The sequence below is a fragment of the Asterias rubens genome, chromosome 20 (genome assembly GCF_902459465.1).
Source record: "Asterias rubens chromosome 20, eAstRub1.3, whole genome shotgun sequence".
In the NCBI taxonomy this organism is placed as follows: domain Eukaryota; kingdom Metazoa; phylum Echinodermata; class Asteroidea; order Forcipulatida; family Asteriidae; genus Asterias; species Asterias rubens.
In genome coordinates, this window is record NC_047081.1 from 7,882,465 (window position 1) to 7,902,375 (window position 19,911).

At 38.0% G+C, this 19,911-nt stretch overlaps 1 protein-coding gene across 1 annotated transcript; it reads right to left on the reverse strand.

Annotated features, from left to right (window-relative positions):
* Positions 1 to 443: 443 nt before the first annotated feature.
* LOC117303990 lies at positions 444 to 18,637 on the reverse strand. The gene is made up of 2 exons (XM_033788461.1): positions 18,500 to 18,637; positions 444 to 3,474 (listed from the first exon to the last, which is right to left on the reverse strand). Exons 1-2 carry the CDS (start codon positions 18,635 to 18,637, stop codon positions 1,840 to 1,842), a joined length of 1,773 nt encoding a protein of 590 aa, XP_033644352.1. The 3' UTR covers positions 444 to 1,839.
* Positions 18,638 to 19,911: the final 1,274 nt, after the last annotated feature.

Consider the following 19,911-nt stretch of genomic DNA (forward strand, 5'->3'; position numbering starts at 1 on the left):
GCCCTCCTCCAATGCAAATTTTGACGGCTGACAGTAATTATGATAGTCTCAACAGGGTACTTAAACTAAAAGTGCAACAGACCGTTTTCAGTTCATAACTTGGTCATTGGCTGTTTACTTTGAAATTCATAAACATACCCCAACCATATGGATACGTGTCACGGCATCAGGTTGAGTTTTGCTTCATGAGGAATAGGCCTATATCTTACTTAACAACTTACAATTCTCCATCTCAGTTATTATAAGATTTCAGACAACTCTCAGTAACAATATTCCCGTATATTATCATAGGCATATATCTGTCGCTATTCGTTGTAGTAATATATAACAGTTCTAAGCTATCTTTATAAACTGTTAATAATATACTATTATAAAGTTCTCTTGATGCGACTGAAAAGAATCTTCAAGTTGTTCTTGGTAAACCTACAGCTGATATAATTATGTTCTTCTTTGACTCATTATTCTATGTTTCTCTCATCGTTAACAAAACCAGAATGTTACTATTCGGGATAGTTTCATGGCTAAATTAATGCAAACAACATTCGACTTTTATGTTTTGATTCATCGACGTTCTAAAATAGTATTCCCGACCATTACGTAGATCAATATGTTTAATCATAGGCTCTGGCGACGGAATAACTATACAAAACATGTATATCAAACCATTTGCGTATAAAGTTATCTTTTCATAATAATAAAATAAACTGTAAAACTATGTAAGCTTTTTAATAATTCAGCGTCCAGTTTCAGTAACACTTTTGCGTGTTTTTTTTTTTGACAGTTTCAAATGAAAAATGTGAAATTTCCCAGTTTTTTTTCTGGGTTTGAGTTTAATAAGACATCGAACCAGCGACGAATTGTAAAATAAATAAAGATATTCGTGCAAAAATAATAACTTCAATATATTTTATAGTTTCTGATACTCCGTGGTATAATTATTATTAAAAATATGATGTCAAGATGTTATAGTCTCAAGTATATCGTTTATGATTCTAATTTTACACTCAACATTAGATGTATATTAATGGAATTGATAATTGGTTATTTTGCATTTATGGAACTGGTGATAACTCTAACTAGTATTCGTTCTGTTTAAATAGTTCTTATATATTTTGAATATATATTTTAACAATGCGGTTCCCAACTCCAACTTTGGAAGAGTTTTAAAAATTGGTCCCTTTTTACTATAAGTGTTCTGCTGTATTTCAGTCAAAATATAACCATCTCCTCTCCAGTCACTAATATGAATACACACATTAATATTGAGTTGTGCGTGATTACTGATCACACTTACATGATATTTCATGAAGACAGTATTATAACATTGTCGAATACATATCCCGTTTCTCATTTCTGCACGGGAGGTACAACATTGGTAATGAAGTATGATTTGTAAAAACTTCAGAACTTGTTTTTACATCTATTGTTTGAGTCACACTATCAACTCTGCAAGTATTCCAAATGAAATTGTTTTCTCATAGGTCATTGAAATTGATTTCTCAAAAAAAGTTAGTCGTCAGCAAAATTATTTGTCTGACATTTTTTCAAGCACTGCTCATGAGAGCAAAAAGCCAGTAAAGAATTACATCTAAAGTTCATAAATTGTGAGCAGGCTCATGTTTGAGGAACATGTTACGAACCAATGGACTTCAGGTCTACTAAACTGGCTTGCTTGATGAAGCTTTCATGTAACAAAATTGTTGTACCTTCCCTTTTATAAAAAAGCAAATGCAGTTTCGTCCGTCTTAAAACGTCATTCATAAATAATCTAGACATTTTATATTTACAATTTACACATATGATTATTAATCAATGTTTAAAGAGTTTGTTTGTATTATTTCAAACGGCTGCAGTCGTTGAATTTTCTCTTCTGAACGGAAACCTGGTGACAAGGTTGCTGATTCTGTTCTGTGTCCACATGTTCTTGATTGATCCGGACCTGCTACGGTCCGGTTTGGACTCGTGTGTTGGACTCACCTTAGCAATGGATAGGTGCCTCTCGATTGCCTGCCCCAAGAGCTCCGGATCAAATCCCGTACAAACGATGGTCTGAGGTGCGGCGGGGGCCTGACTCGTGCTCGGTTGGTCCTTAGCTTCACATTTCGTCACTGGTTTCGGGGTGGGTTCGGTCGGGGTGGTCGTGATGACTGGTTTATCAACAACCTCGACCTCAACCGTGTTACCGTTATCGTCCTGGTCGCTCTCGACCTCAACCTCTCCAAGCATGGGCTCCAGTTCGGTTGGGCACTGGGCAGTAGTGGGGTAGGACCGGACTCGGCAGTACCCGTTCGAGTTCCTCTTCTCGCCACGTGAGAAGATCTTAGCGGGAAAGTTTGCGGTTGTGGTATTGTTGTTCTGGGTTGCACTGATGTGTTTCGGGGACCAGCCCTGTAAGTCCATTGCACGGGTGTTGAGATCCGCTGCTGAGGTGTGGTTATTTGTGATTCGCATGCTGTGGTGTCGAGTGGCCCATGAACGAGGCCCGATAGCCGAGTTGGTGATGGGTGGTGCTTCTACGGTGCTACTCTTTGGTGAGGGTAGCTCACCGAGATTCTCGTCCAGACACGTCTCTGCTTCCCCGTTCACCGATGTCTCCTGTGGTAACTCAGGGGTGGCATCGAGTCGAGATATGATGGTGTTGTTCCTCTTTCTGGAGAACTTGTGCTTCTTGGCATCTGAGAGTATCTTCATGAGGTCTTCATTGGAGCAAACGATGCCTGATTTTGGGGTCCCACGTCGCGGGTCATCTTGAAGCATGTTCTGTGGTCTTCTCAGCATCGATACATCAATGGCGGATTCACTGTGAGATCTGAGCATCTTCTTCTTTGGATGTGGTCCAGTTTTAGGTTTGGGTAGAACTACCTGTTCGACTGAGCTGGAACTCGACATGGTAGTGTCGGACGGACTGCGTGATATCTTACCCTCGCCGTCCATTTTACCGATGATCACAACACTATCAGACGACTGGTGGCGAAGGGATCTTTTATACAGCCTCGTGCGTGATTTAGGTCCAAATCGGGTCTCCGATCGTGTTCGTGGGAGCGATGAGGACTGATTTCGTCTTGCGAATGAGATGGCTCGAAGTGATTTTATATCTACCCCGTCGAGGCTTGTACACGAGCGATCGCTGCTTGTGCTACTGGCTGAACACGTTGATAGACTTGCACGCGGTGTATCGGCACTGCTCGTGCTGGCGGATCGGTTGAGTTTGCTCGTTCGTTTCATACGGGATCGCCTATATCTACCTACGTCAGAGATGACTGTCTCCTGATTGGCTGCTTGCTCCGGTACGTCCGGCTCATTTGCATTAATGTCAGGTGTGTCATTGTCCTGGGAGCTCATTTTATTGGGCTCTACGTTGCTAGGCAGTGTAGTGATGACATATTCCGTACCGCTATATCCAACTTGTCTGCTACCGCTGTTTGCCGTGTCGCTGCTGCTACGTCGTGGCGATCGCCTCCTTCGGAACAGGCCCTACAAAGACAAGATGATCAAACAAAATGTTTAATTACATAACAATTAAGTCAACGGAAATTACCCCGGTCATTAAATCGTGCAAGGTGCGCCTTGGCCAAATTGAAATGACGACCCGATAAACAAATTTCGAAGAAGGAGTAACTCGCTGGAATGCGAATGAATAATTTGTTCGGCTCGATTAAAATAAAGAATAATTATAAGTCGTTTAGCAGTAATCACTTCCCGTCTAATTTATTCTGTGCAGTCTCTGATGAATAATGTGTGGTAGGCCTTTATGTCAAAGGTGTATCTCAACATATGCATTAAGTAGCGAACTTTGAAAATTTGAACTCTTGGTCGTCGAAGTTGCGAGAGATTAATAAAAGAAAAAAAAAAACACCCTTGTCGCACAAGTTGCGTGCTTTCAAACACCTTTTGCATTTGAAACCTCCGCTGAATTCAATTCAAATATTTTAGTGAGGGAGTCCTTTCTCACAATATTGTATACTATCAACAGCTCTCCATCGCTCGTTACTAAGTAAGTTTTTATGCCAACCATTTGAGTAATTACCAATGGCGTCCAGTACCTTTAAAGCTAATCTATCAGTAAATTGATAATTGTTGTTGAGCACATGGCCGTCTATTGTAACTAAGGACATGTGACGTTTACCCTTGAAGACAGTACTAACGAACAAAGTTTGGCTTCCGGCCTGCAAAAGTCAGCTGTTTAAATAAGTACAATTCTTTGCATTCTCGGGGTGAAAGCGGTGATATTCAGCCATTGTTTTCACCAAGCTCCTACAGTTCTTGAAATAGTAAACAAACAAACCACGTCAGTCCCAGTGTTATTCATTAATTATGCCGAGTAGGTTGGGGATTCACGCCTACTCTGCACCTGTTTAAATTTCTTTGGTTTCTTGGTATTTTTGGTTGTTGTTACATCTGTTTTGGTTGTTGTTGTTGTTACATCTGTTTTGGTTGTTGTTACATCTGCTTTGGTTGTTACATCATTGTGGTTCTTCTGGTTTTTTTTATTTGGTTGCGTGTTTTTAATGGATGTGTATTTTACCCCCGTGTATTAAATTTCTTCTAAAAAAACGTTTTTTTTGTAGTTTTCAAAATGTATGTGTGCTTGGATCTAGTGCTTTTTTAAATGAATGTGCAATGTTTTTCTGTGTACATTTTTAATATTTTATCTTAAGTTCACTTCTGTAGAATATTATTAGCTGGGATCCATGGGAGATCAGTGAGTTTTTCTTATTGAATGGATTTCCCAGGATAAACAAGAAATAAATAAATAAATAAAATAAATAAATATATATTTTTCGACCGGTTAGTTAACTCCCACTCTCGAACCATAAACAAATGTTTACAGATGTTTATATTTCCCAGCATTTGCCTTTTCTGGGTATTCGTGGTGACATCTGGGTCCAATTTCATAGAGCTGCTAAGCACAAAAATTTGCTTAGCACGAAATTTCTTCCTTGATAACAACAGGTTTACCAACCAAATTTCCATGTGATTTTCAGGATAAGCAAACAAAAGCTGAATACCAGTAACAAGCACTATGCAACAAATGGATGTTTGGCTGGTAATCCTGTTTTTATCGGGGGAGAAATGTCATGCTTAGCAAATGACTGTTTGGGCTTAGCAGCTCTATGAAATTGGGCCCTGGTGAGATTTCAGCCGATTAATCTTCGAAGTATTAAAAAAAAACTGTATTTCAGACTAGCTGTGTGCAATCAATATTTATTGATGAGCAAAACAATACATGCATAATATCAATAGGTAAAGGAAAAAGATTGCACACTTTAGCCCAGGTCATTTATCATGGTCAACAAAGATGCATATTAAATATAAATAAATTATAAAATAAATTGTTGTTAGTTTTTTTGTTCGAACTATCTCTTCAACATCTGGGAACGTTATTAGTTTTGCAAAAAATATTAAATCAATACAAATGAGATGTTCACGTAACCTGACGGTCTACTGGCTGTAGTGCATGATGATATTCGTGTACAACTGACAATGGCATGACATTTTTGGAAATGAAGAGTGAAATCATACATGTAGCCTGCAGAGAACATTGTGTGAATAGGGAAAACAGTGTAGCCACGAAGACAGTTTGATTTGATTTTTTTCCACCAGGAAATGTGTGTATGCTTGGTAGTCACTCCTATATTCATCAACGGCAATATTAAAACGACTGGTTACAAGCCTATACAACAGCGTTGATGAAGCATTTTGAGAATCGTTTCACAACGAAGCAATTTAAAAATAATTGTCAGTTTTACGCCATATTGGAATCCGAGAAGCGTTACCGCAGTAACGCGTCTCATAGTGTGTACACCTATGGGTGATTCTTCGAGCGTGGATAATTTATTCGCTCCAGACTTTCAGCGATATTTCAACGCGACCAAATGCGTTTTGAAATGAAATTTTAACGTGTTAGTTTTACTGTTGCGTACAATCAAATAGGATTAAAAAAATCGTACGTTTCCCCAAACCAAAAGTACACTTTACCTTTACGTGACAATGATAACGAACCACCGGGCTGTACGCTTGACTAAAATTTGAATTTCTTCATGTTAAAGTGTGTGATACCAGCAAGAAAACCCCAGCATTTATGGGTTCTATACATTTGAGTTTAAGTGCTGTCTAAAAAGGATTGTTAGTACTGAATCAACAGGGTTTTCGTTCCTTAAAGCCATTGGACACCTTCGGTAAACAGTATTGTCCAAAGACCCACACTTCGTGTATCAAAACTTATATATAAAATAACAAACCTGTGCAAATTTAGGCTCAATCGGTCATCGGAGTCGGGAGAAAATAAAGTGGGAAAACCCACAAATAAATCCGTAGTTCTCGATATCGAGAATTGATAATTGTTTTAATGTTTTCTCAAAAAGTAAAGCATTTCATGGAAGAATATTTCAAGAGAAGCCTTTCACCATTACCTTTTGTAAACCCTGTAAGTTATTTGTAAATCTGTGAACTTAAAAAAAACAGTCTGTTCCGAAAGTGTATAATGGCTTTAACGGCTATTAGAGAGCAGTGTGGAATTTTCCACATCTGGATACTGGCGTGCAAAAAATTATACGACTGATGACGACGCTGTTAGAGTGTGACTGTGGTGGGACGAATCAGTAGTTGGATGACTGTGAAATCGTTTATTCGTAGAGGAATGCAAGCATGACAGAAGAATAAACATATTTATATTATGTTTAAAGGAACAGGTTGCCTTGGATCGGACGAATTGGTCTATTAAAAAAGCGTTTATAACCGTTTGTTTTTAAATGCATATGGTTGGAATTATGTTATAAAAGTAGAATACAATGATCCACATAAGTTTGCCTCGAAATTGCGTGGTTTTCCTTTTACTTAGCGAACTAACACGGTCGGCCGTTAATTTTTATAATTGACTCCCATAAATGGCCGACCCTGTTAGTCGACGAGGTAAAAGGAAAATCGTGCAATTTCGAGGCATGTTTGTGTGGATCTTTGTATTCCAATTTGTACAGCATCTTTCTGCCCATATGCATTTGATCACAAACGGTTATACAGACGCTTATCAACGACCAACTCGACCGATCCAAGGCTACGTGTTCCTTTAACTTGATCCCATTCAGCTTGATCAACGATATTCCTGTAACACGACCATGATTTTATTTTTATTTTTGAAAAATAAATCTGCATGTATTTTCTGTTTATTTTAATGTTTATAGTTTGTTTAGTTTTTTTTTGTTTTTTTTATATTTATTACAATGATCAAGTTGAATGTGGTCATTTAGACCCCTTCAAGATCAGTCTATAATTAACTGTTTCTTATTGTATATAACATTTGAGTCATAATACACAGATCTATTTATGTGCCCAAGGCGCTCGAAGCAGGAGAGATCACTTTTTTATGACCTTGTTTTAAAACAAATAATAAATGCAAAACTACTTTAGGATAAAACCTCGTCTCGCTGAATCATGGTCTTAAATTTAAATCCCATCTTAATCCAATTTTTTTTGTCTCGTCCCATTTCGCTCATTTCCACAAACCGAGTCCCGATAAAAATATATAGCGCCGGAAAAATAAATTAAATCAAATTTCATTAATTTATTCAAATTGATTAACTTATTCCACCGGTGGTGTTTACTAATTTATAGTTATGCAAACGCCCCCATGATGCTTCATCAACAAATAGTTTAACTTTCGTTTAGTTTGACACACAGATGTTTTTATTTCCAATCAGCAGAATAACTGGTTGAATTACATAAGTGATTTAGCTCAAGTTTAAAAATTATTAATCTAATTTTTCACCACAAGTTTGTGTGTTTTCAGATGCCTAGTAAAAGGCTTCATGCCTGAAGTTAATATTTGAGTGAGAATTTACCTCTTTCTCAAAAATTATAGGGGGGCCGTTTCTCACCATGTAAGTTTGTACGTTTAAACATCCTATGGCATAATTTTAGATTTTGTTTTTGTATTTATATGCTGCGACCATTGGGTCAGAATATAAACACTCGTGTTTTAGCACTGTAGAACTCCCCACCCCAGCCCTTGGCCTTTAGATTGCTTAACAGTGCGTACCATTTGCGTATTTTGTTTGCAATAGAAACTATTCGAGACTAAGTGCAATACGTGCACGATGGCTCGTTATCCAAAATGGCCGCTTGTACTTCATGTCACAAGTTATTCCAACTAAAAAAATTCGCATATCCCAGTTTGAAAGCAAAGCTTCATGTAGGACATAAATATTCCCCTATTTATATTGATACCACACCATGCAATGCCTGAAATCCCATAGATCTTGTTTGTTACTCTTAAAGGAACACGTTGCCTTGGATCGGTCGAGTTGGTCTTTGAAAAGCGTTTGTAACCGTTTGTTATAAAATGCATATGGGTAGAAAGATGTCGTAAAAGTAGAATACAATGATCCACACAAACATGCCTCGAAATTGCACGGTTTTCCTTACCTCGTCGTCTAACACGGTCGGCCATTTATATGGCCGACCGTGTTAGTGTTAATTCGCACAGTAAAAAGAAAACCACGCAATTTCGAGGCAAACTTGTGTGGATCAATGTATTCTACTTTTCAAACATCTCTCCAACCAGACGCATTTTATAAAAAATGATGATTACAAACACTTTTTAAAGACCAACTCGTCCGATCCAAGGCAACGTGTTCCTTTAACAAATCTGTTGCAATTTCACAATGATTTTACAATTTCACAATAATTTCACAATTTCACAATGATTCCATTCATATTGTCCACACAAACACAGCATTTTATTTGGTATGTTGCCTATAATCACCATAGAACTAAAATATTCAAACATGTGTTCGAAGAAATATCAAATAATTTCCAAACATAAATACATATCACGTAGGGGCCTATATCACGATTAAAATAGATCGCTGTAAGAAAAGACATAACCTTTTAAAAGTTTAAACACAGGACCCAATTTCATAGAGCTGCTTAAGCACAAAATTTGCTTAAGCAAAAAAAAATCCTTGCTTAGTAAAATCGGATTACCGACCAAGACTCCACTCAATTGTTATGCTAAGTAAACAATAGCTAAAAACCAGTCACAAGCATTGTATATGGAATGACATTTTTGCCAATAACATGTGAAAAATAAGCGAGCTATTTTCGTGCTTAAGCAAATTGTTTGCTTAAGCAGCTCTATGAAATTGGCTCAAATAAATAGAGCTGCTGATGCACAGTACTTAGCAAAGTACAAACCAATTCTGCTTACGGATATTGGTCACTAGATAGTTACATTTTTTAGTTACATTATATTTGTTTTTCTTCAGAGGAATTTTGTTTGTTGTGATATTCGATTCGTTAAAATTAAAAAATAAGTCCACTTATATTAAACACAACATCGACTGAAAATATTCACTAGTGCTTATTAAAAGTTACATTAGTTACATTTAAAAAAAAAATTATCAGAGGAATTTTGTTTGTTGTGATATTCGATTCTTTTAAATTAAAAGATAAGTCCACCTTATATTAAACACAACATCGACTGAAAATATTCACTATATAGTGCTTATTAAAATCAATAAAATATGTGCCCCTTTTTTAACCAACACTAGACTGTACGTACGTGTTATTGTTTTATTACGATCGCCGTCTGTTATTAAAATCAACAGAAAACCTCCGACTTTGGCCTACATATCGAGTCTTGGTAATCTGACTCATTTTTTATTACATGTACATGTACATTTCACGAAACGTACAGAGCTATATGCATTGTACATGCAATGCAACTACACCATGCAGTACCCGAACCCCATAGAAAAAAATGTCCATATAATTATTCACGAACGCCTAGCCTTAACGTCAGTTCGTCCTTTCAATTCTCTCCACACGCCGGGTCGTTTTACCCTTTTTGAAACCTTGATTAAATTATGGCGCGCAAATGATATTCCGCCGTTGTGATTTCTTCCCATCAGAGTTATTTGTCCCTTTCAAAGACTCAATGTAAAGGTTAAGTTACACGGTGGTTTGGAGAAGACGTTGAAATAAAAGTGACAGCGTGCTATAGCTCGAATGGATGGGTGGGTCAGGTCACTCAAACACCGTCTTATTGTACGAGAACTATCGTTCTATTTTTAGACGCCGTGCATCGTCAAAATAACACTCTTGAAACTGTGCTGTACAAATGCCAAGTGGTGTTAGATTTTCTATCTTTTGTGTGAATGCAGTCGGCATGGTGATATGAAAAGGCCAACATATTAATAAAGAAGTAATTGATACACGTAAACAAAAACGAAACCGTGGATATGGGGAAAACAAACAGCTGGCCGCTTCTACAAATAAGCAACACGAAAACGAAACACTCTCTCCGCAAACAAATAGCAGGAAGACGAGAAAAACAATGAACAAAACAGAAGTAGGTCTTCTCTTGTTGTTTCTATCGAGTAGCAGCCACATGTTTAATGTTCGTTTAGACAAATACTAACAGTCTAATCAATATCATTTCTCCTCAATGACGTCAATGCACACGGATGCATGGAGTATAGGCCACCGCCTTCATCAGCTATCAGCAGTAGGCAGAGTATGGTATCCCCATATTGCCTCCGAGCCTGAGTGCAATGATTCTGCTACAACGTGCCTGCACAACGTAGCAATTTGATCCCCTGATATATCTTCAGGGTTTGTGCAGACAACTCATCAGAGTTTGTCTGCTGTTAGAATATCCACGACTGATGACGGTTCTCGGTGTCGTTTTTCTCCCAGCTGAATCCAAGCCGAGATGACCCCTGGCTTTCAGACCTTGTACCTCAAGTCGAAAATAACAAAGTATTTCATCACCGCATGGGTTATAGAAATATCACTGACCGCTCATTGAGTTCCTTGACAAAATGCCATTAATTGAACTATTGCTAAGTGTTTTGTCCTGTCCATTTAACCAATCTCTGTGTCAATTCTTGAAAAGGGTGAACTAGTTTAGGAAATTATAATCTAAAAGACTAAACCTTTTGCAGGCTAAACGTTTTGAATTAGTTATTTATGGTTCCAAAACCAAAATGCATGTTATCAGTTATGTCTATAATTGTACTCTTGGTTTAGTGTTTCCCAGTCCGTTTAACCAATCCCTTGTCAGGCTCTTGTAAAGGTTGAATGAGTTAAGGAAATTATAATGTAGAAGACTAAACGTTCTGCAGGAAAACGTTTTGAATAAGTTCTCTATGGTTCCAAAACCAAAATGCATTCTATCAATTATTAAACTATTGCGAAGTGTTTTCCTGTCCGTTTAAATAATCCCTTTGCCAACTCTTGAAAAGGGTGAATTAGTTTTAAGGAAATTAAAATCAATAAATTGTAAGACTTTACAAACGTCCTGCATGGTAAACGGTTTAAAGTAGGTTTCTTTGTTGTTCCAAAACCAAAATGGATTCGATCAATAGTATGTAAATAACAAAACGTGCCTCTTGAATATTCTGAATTATATATGGTTTAGCTCGAAGGGATTCGTATCCGTTACTATCCTCTGTTCTGTGTAGCGTTTAAGACCACGAACCCGCGTGCCTATATAGCATACCTTAGAGCCCCTATATAAATTGATTTTAGGATAAAAATGGACACACAATCATGTAGATATCTTCGCAACCGAACCAACTATAAAAGCCAAAATGCGAGACCTATTTTTGGCGTGCTATTAGAGCTAACTGCTGTGTTTACATTGCCGTGTTATTGTTATCCCTGGGTATCCCTTGACGTGTGAGGGCGCAGTCTTGTGTGAAATTACAAAAAAAAGGCTCCTCCGTGGCGTGAAGTCCTCTCGACTGAATTGTTACGATAACAGAGTCCTTCTACGGGGAATGAGCGGTCACCTCGTGAAACTGACCGAGAACATGGACAGAATATGCAAATAGTTCAAAGAATCCATCAAAACTCGTAAACAGAATTCCGGAAATGTATGTTTGTTTCGAAATTTACAAACGTTGATGTCATGTCGTCACACCCTCATCCTGATACGTAAAACTTAAAATGCAAAATTGTATAATAGGAGACTTTCCAACACTGGGTGGCAGCAGACATACCGGGTAAATTTCCATTGTTTACGTAGTTCTGAACATGCGCATAATTCTGAGAACAATGGATTTACCCGGTAAGTCTGCTGCCCTCTATCGTCCCAGAAAGTCTCCCATTGTACACTGGTACAACCATCACTTTATTTACAAAAGAGCCACAGAGCCTGGACCTCCTGCAGGCATTATTTGTACACAGCTCAATGGAAGTAAACATAAGATCTTATATGTTACAGAGACGGGGAAAAAATTACATCGCAAAGCGAGTGTATGACTTTATAAAAATGTAACATTAGGGTGAACAAACTCAAGCAAGTTTAATGACCATTGTAGCAACTTACATGAGAAGAACTTCAGCTGTTGAAAGAGTGTAGGCCTATAAACTATTTTGAGAAGGGATTCCAATTGGAAGTAATAATGTTTTGGATAAATTGTTCACCCAGAAACATTTTGAATCTACGAAACGATTCGTGCATTAATGTTCTGTTATAGCGAATGCTGCGGCCGGCAAGAGATGTGGTTGGTACCTGCTGTCACCTCGCTAAATATAGATGGAGTCGACGTTCGTGTGAAAATACCATGACAGCTTTTGTGTTTTTTTGTTTGTCTTTTTGTCTCTGCAAGTAGACACTGTACTGAGCTTGAAAATGTTCCCAATAAATTATCATTGTCTTTGACCCCCAAATCCCAATCTATGACGACTCTACCTTTAACCACGTATGTTTTGTGTTGTATAATCTATCAACGGGAAAATTTGTAATAAAACAATCCAACAACGCAAAGCGAGTACAATTTAATCATAATTTAAGGGAAGAGTTCAGACAGTCAGTTAAATTTAAGTTGGCGATTTGTTTCGCTATTAACTTCAACCTGCTCTTTCTTAATAGGCAAACCGACTCGTGAAATGATTATTTGAGGCTCGTCTAGATAAAAAAAAACACAGTCATTGCAGAACGATGAGGGGAAAATCGTTTGCCATTCAGAGAGACGGGAAAGAGCAAATTAGGTGAACTGAATTAAATCGTAATTTGGGATGGAGGAAAAAGTCACGTAGACCTTTCTTTGAGAAGTTGATGACGACAGATAAGACCTTTAGATTCATCCAGAAGCGGCCATCTTGTCGTCTGGTTGTCTGCATCCGGTATGCGTTTTAAAGTGCTTCTCGATAGAGAAACTGGATCCGACTATTTTGCAGCTCCAGTCTCAGGCCGTGTCCGAAACGGCGACTTCGGCTACAGCTACGGCTAGGGCGCGCGCGTCTGCTATTCTTCAACACTGACAGACGCGCTGATCTAGACGTAGCTGTAGCCAAAGTCGCCAATTCGGACACGGCCTCAGTTTGATGAAATGTGTTAATTTTGAGGGAAACGAAGCATGGCTGCTCTTTCATTATATTTATCATATTTTGGTTTGCTCCGGGCCTTTTCCCAAAGCCTATGTACGCCATTTTGGAAAGTAACATGGGCTAAAGGATGTTGATTAAAAAGAGGGCGCTATCTAAGAAGTTTGTACACAGTTCGCCTTAAGGGGGTACATAATCTCCGGGGACACCGAATCTCCTGTCACACCGGCTCCAGCTTTGGCTGCGTGTACTTTGCCCCGGTTGTTTGAACACCAGATTCAGCATGGAGCCGGAGCTTGACGATGCGACGCTTGGATAACGCCCCAGTATTTTCCTTTTCATGATTCGTTTAGTAATCAGAGAGGAATTTTGATTTCATTCAAAACCGTATTTAAAGTGCCAGCACTGCAAAAACGTTGGTCAAAAAGTTTGACACATAATATTATTGTGTACCAAAATCTATGGGAGGTTCTTTTTAAACACATGGACAAAGGAAAGCAAATACGATGTATCCACAGGAATGCCAAAAATAGAATGTGTGATAGTTTTTGGCACTCGAACTCGAGTACTAAACAGCCACCCTATAGTACTCGGTAGTACTTGGTCCTCAACTTAATGGTAACACTGATATAGATACTCATAAAATCAACACAACCCAAACTACTGTATAGTTAAACTTTATAGAGACTGGGTGTAAGTACCAGTGAGTTGGTACCCATGTTTGAGTACTAACCAGCCACCCTAATTTCTAATTTCTAATTTCTAATTTCTTAAAAATTGAGTACTGGCAGGCAAGATACTGCACTAGTCATATGGGAAAGTTGACATTGTTTGTCATAATTTCCACATTAATCCAAGAGTTATGAAAGTAAAAGCTGGACAAGTTTTGAGATGTGCCCCTTTCATCATATCAAAAGATGATAGGAGTTAGACAGTGCAATCTCCATAAAGTATAAGATTTTATGTTTTCTTCCATTGAGCTGTGTACAAATCGTGCCTGCAGGAAGTCCAGACTGTGTGGCTCTTTTGTAAATATGTGATGTCACAGGTCACATCGTCAATACCAAGCTCTCTTGAATGTAGTTATGTTTTAGCGTGTGTTGAACGTTTCTGTCACGGCAAGCAACCTCGGTTGTTTGGCGTCTCACTTTGGCTGGGGGCCATGAAAGACCGGCTAGAGTTTTAATTCTCTAAACATAGACTCTAAGTCAACCAAACTAAAAAGACTATGGGGCACCTTATGCAGTCCGATCAGACGGGCCTTTAATTGACAATGGTAACCCCAAGAGCTTTGATCAGTGGAACTTGTTAAAATGTCACCGCTAGCCTAGAAGGCAAGCTCCGTAAACATATAAAGAAAACCTCGAAGGTTGTTTCGCCTTCGTCTCGAGTGTTGTTTTTACAGGTCGAGCTGCGAAGAAATGTTTTGTTTATGTCAAGTTTCGATCTCGGAGAATATTGGATGTTTTTGTGTTTGTTGTGGGGACCGTCTTCAATTTTACCTGTAAGTGAAACAAGAATTGGTGAGGAGCGTCAAATATTGGAGGGATCCCTTCATGTTTGTAGGCGTTTAAAGTCAGCTTGTTTTGATCGTTGGTTGCGCTGTCAGAGTAATGTCTTGATATTAACAAATCTCGAAGGAATTTCTTGACAATCTGTTCGCGGGACATTGTCTCCACTACTGTCTTTTAAGAAAAGGAAAGGCCAGCCGGGTGGTTTGCGATCTTCATTTAAAAGTTTGTTAAACCTTGTTGTGTTCTTTACATTAAATATATTTTTATATTGTAAAGTCAAAACAGAAAGTTCCGAGTGAGCATTCCAGTTGCAAAACGTGTTTCTACATTATTTCTAAACTAATTGGAATCTGTATTTTAACGGGTTTTTCATTCATTGCGACATTCGTAAGGAGTAACTTATCTGAGATAAAAGGAGTAGCTGTTGCAAAATGCACAAACCAAAAGACTCTATTATATTAATGCGCACAACAGTTCAAGGCTTGACGTTTTGACCCTATATCAGAGTTTTTTTATAAAGGCTTTAATAAATTAATTTGCAAACACATTCATCTAAAAAGTGGTATTCAACGTTCTTTCGTCTCATCTTTATCATAACTTCCATGACGTGTCAGAAACACTCTACCTGACCATCGTTTGTGCTGACGTCTACCTTTCTGCCAGCATCTTAAAGCATCTTAGATGTCTATATATATCCCTCGACGCCTCACTGTCTTCCGCTCTGTCTCCCGTTCTCTCTCAAAGATAGTCTTAGTTCTGTGTTTCGCTAAAACGGCTTGGGTATGCTTGATTAGATACATACATGGCTGCGAGCTTCAATACTAGTGTAAAAGTAGTCTTGGTACAAGACGTCACTTCCTCATACTCGTAACGTAACATGATGTAAAGTAACGTATCGTAACGTAATGTAACGTAACGTAACGTTTGGTATGCTTGATTAGATACTAACAAGGACAAGCTTCAAGACTAATGTAAACTAAGTCTTGGTTCAAGACGTCACTATCTCAAACACGTAACCTAACGCAACGTAACGTAACGCAATGTAACGTAACGTCAATTAAAGTAAAGTACTTAACGTTTGGTATTTCAAACGTCTCGGAACCATGACTATTGTAAAAGAGTCATGCAACTCATGATGACAAACTCCCGAAACAACCAATAACTGCTAAAAATTCCAAAATAATACTCCGAAGGTCTTTCCCACCCTAGAAAAAAACCTGTCCCCCGGATTTTCTTTTCGCTGTAAAACAAATCCACCAAATCTAAATCCACGTCAAAAACATCCCCCATTAAAGGGATCACTCGACGTCCAAAGCACATAATACGTTTGTTTGCTGACCAATGCAAATCTCACTTCATCTTTAAAAATAGACTCCAGTGTGGCTCATGACTTGAAACTATTTACAACCAACCCCTCATTAATACCTGCTACGCATATCCGTGCATTATTTGTAAAAAGCTTATTGCCATCAATCTTGAGGGAAAACAATAGCTCACCATTCGGAGAAGTAGCTAAAATAATACATCCGGTTTTTGCGGTTTGTGTTTTGACCGTTTCTAATTAAGTCAGTCTATTTTTATAAACTGATGACTGAAATACTTCTACTTGATATTTGAATTGTTCGGGCAATGTGGAAGGGATCTACTTCCTTAGGCTTAACTCACCATGTACCATGCAATCACTTAAACAAACAAGCTCCGTCTTATTTTTCTTTCAAGTGTTTGGCTTTTAATGACATTTAAAACAAATTGTCAATGGGGTGGATAACCATTTACTGTTCAATCCTTCAAAGTTAACATGTGTTAACTCGAATTCATTTCAATTATTTCAGTGAGAAATTGCATTTTTCTCAACACTACCTAACTTCAGAGGAAGCCGTTTCTCACAAATATGTTTTATACTATCAACGGCTCTCCATTACTCGTTACCAAAAGTAAGTTTTTATGCTACCAATTATTTTGAGTTATTACCAAATAGTGTCCAGTGCCTTAAAGAAACAAGTGTTTTGTAAATCCCGTCTGTTGATCTTGAAATGTGTTTGGAAAATCCCTTTAAATGACTCGCAGGGGAAATGTTTTTTTTACTACTCAATTACCAATAAAGCCGAACCAGAACGCTACGCTTGCAGGCAATCCAGCGAATCTAAAATAAAAAAAATGTCAACAACATTTTTTAGATTCTGTTTTGTATATTTTGTGTTTACCTTTTCACATAATCTCAGGGGAAAAAGTACTGAGTATACAATGCTTTCAATAACACACAATCGATAAAAGGTATTATATATAACACAAATTGGTATTTATCACCGATGCAAAATAACATCCATTTTTTAAATTCGTTTATATTATTTTAATTTTATTTTAAGGGAAAGGCCTCGTTCAGCCCTTGGCTGTTTTTTTTTGTTTTTTTTGCTGTTTGATTGTATCTTTTTTTTTCTACGAACTATGTGTTTCTCATCATTAGTGCTTATACGAAAAAACGAAGACGTTATATTGGCATCTTTTTTCTGCATGACGAGTAGATATAAGAATCTTGAGAAATAAGGATGAAGTGGGAGTAATGAACTTGTGACTCACACCTGTGTCCATATTATCGGAAATGGGCTCAATCTTCTGTTTGTTATTATAAAGGCACTGGACGCTATTGGTTATTACTCAAACAAAAATGTTAGCATAAACACTTTACTTGGTAACGAGAAATAAAGAGCTGTTGATAGTATAAAACATTGTTAGAAACGGCTCACTCTGTTGGTAACGTAGTTTTTGAGAAAGAGGTAATTTCTCACTCCAATGTTAAAAGACTTCAGGCCTGGCCCTTTTTATTATGCATCTGAGAGTACACAAGTTTGTGGATATGTTGGGACACACTAAGTGAGAATACTGGTAGACAATACTAAAGGTGTCCAGTGCCTTTAAACTCATGGGGTACAGTAGGTCAACCAGGTGACGTTGTATATCTAAAAACAAATTATGTCACAAACCAATGCCTAACACTTTTCAACTTTGACGAGCAGAAATGTAACAACAGGTCCCAATTATATAGATCTGCTTAAGTAGAAGATGTGGCTAAGCGCAGCAAACGTATGCTCACCAAAATAAGATTATACCATGTAGCATATAACGTGATTGATATCTTGCTTATTGCTTCTTTAGCAGACGATTGCTTAACATGCAATACTTTCTGCTTTAGCAGCCCTGCAACAATATATCCATAGCCCAATTTTATAAAACTTGTTAGCACAACAACTTGCTAAGCACAGACAAACTCGCTTTTACAGAAATTGGTTACCCGTCAAGTTTACGTTCAGTTGCAACTAAATGCTTTACTTATTCTTTGTTCTGCTAAGCAGTATTTTCTACGCAACAGCTTTATGAAATTGACCATAAGTTGTTGAAGAAACTTTTGAACTATTGACACCCCAATCCACGGAAATGTATTAGAAAATAGATAGGGAAACAAAATACCCAAAAATTACTGATATAAACTTTACACATAGTGGTTTACAAAGATAATGTTGTTCAATTTCACGGTCGATAAAATCATGTTCTTGTTTTCAACTATCTTGCCATATCCAGTAAGACGTGTTGAAGGTGAGGTCGTTCACATGCGGTGAAACTATTGATGCACTGACGCGCATCTCTCGAGTACTGACTCTCAGAAGACCACGGTTAGACTCCCTACAGACCGGAGCAGACTTACGGGTGAGTCTCTGTTTACTTTTCTGCGTGGGTTTCGGTAAGTCCCGAGACTCCTGGCTCTCACGCCAACCACTATTTAAATGCAGTCTCATATTATTCAAATTGTTGCACAACTTGTCGGGCTTCATTGCTTAAAGCCATAGCGAATTGACGTTTTTGTAAACCTTATTTTGGTCGTATCAGTAATGAAGGAGGTTCGTGCACATGCAGCTCCGCAATCGTTTATACAACCAACCGCAACCTTTAAAGGACCTGCGGTCGATTTCACAAAGAGTTAACTCGTCTTATCTCGAGTTAGGACGAGTAACTCGTCCTAACTTAGGATTAATCTTAAGGTCTGCATGCTACAGTGCAGGGTTGGGACTCGTCCTAAGCCCATAAGATTACTCCTAATTTAGGACGAGTTTTGTGAAATCGACGGCTGGTCACTATTGGTTATAACTCAAAATAGTTATTAGCATTACAACCTACTTGCTAATGAGCAATGGAGAGCTGTTGATTGTATAAAACATGGTAAACAACGGCTCCCTCTAAAAGAAACGTAGTTTTTGAGAAAGAAGTAATAATCACTGCAATGTTTTAATCTGATAAAAGACGTCAGGCCTGAAGCCTTTTTAGGCATCTTGAAAGCACACAAATTATTGTGTAAGTTTTGTTTTTTGTTTTTTCATTATTCTCTTGTCCAAACTTTCACAATTTTATTTTTTATTTTTATGAAAAATGTTAGGATACAGATAGTGAGATTACTGGTCTTTGATAGTAACTTATAAGGAGTCCAGTGCCTTTTAGAAGCCGCGGAATAGCTTTTATAACAGCTCGCATGACGTCAACCTCGTAACCACTCTCTAGTCAACATACACTAAATCATTGAGTGTTCCAGGGGAAGCAAGCTTCGACTGTACTTTTCTTAACCTCTTCCCGGGTCATCCTTGACAAGACGCAGTCCAAAGGATGAAGTCATCAAGTACAGTCATTGTCCTCTTAAGATTGCAGAACATTACCGATCCTTTCCTCCTGAACTATCACCGCGCAAGGTTGCCCGCCCCTTTCCTCTATAGACATAACCGCTTGACATTTCGCTTACAATTTAAAGGCACTGGACACTATAAATGTCAAAGACCAGTCTTCTCACTTGGTGTATCTCAACATGCATATAAAATAACAAACCTGTGAAAATTTGAACTCAATTAGTCGTCGAAGTTACGAGCGAGAATATGGAGAAGAAAAAAACACCCTTGTCGCACAAGTTGTGAGCTTTTAGATGCTTGATTTCGAGACCTCAGCTGAGGTCTCGAATTCAATTCAAATACTTTATTGAGAAATTGCATCTTTCTCAAAACTACGTTACTTTCGAAGGAGCCGTTTC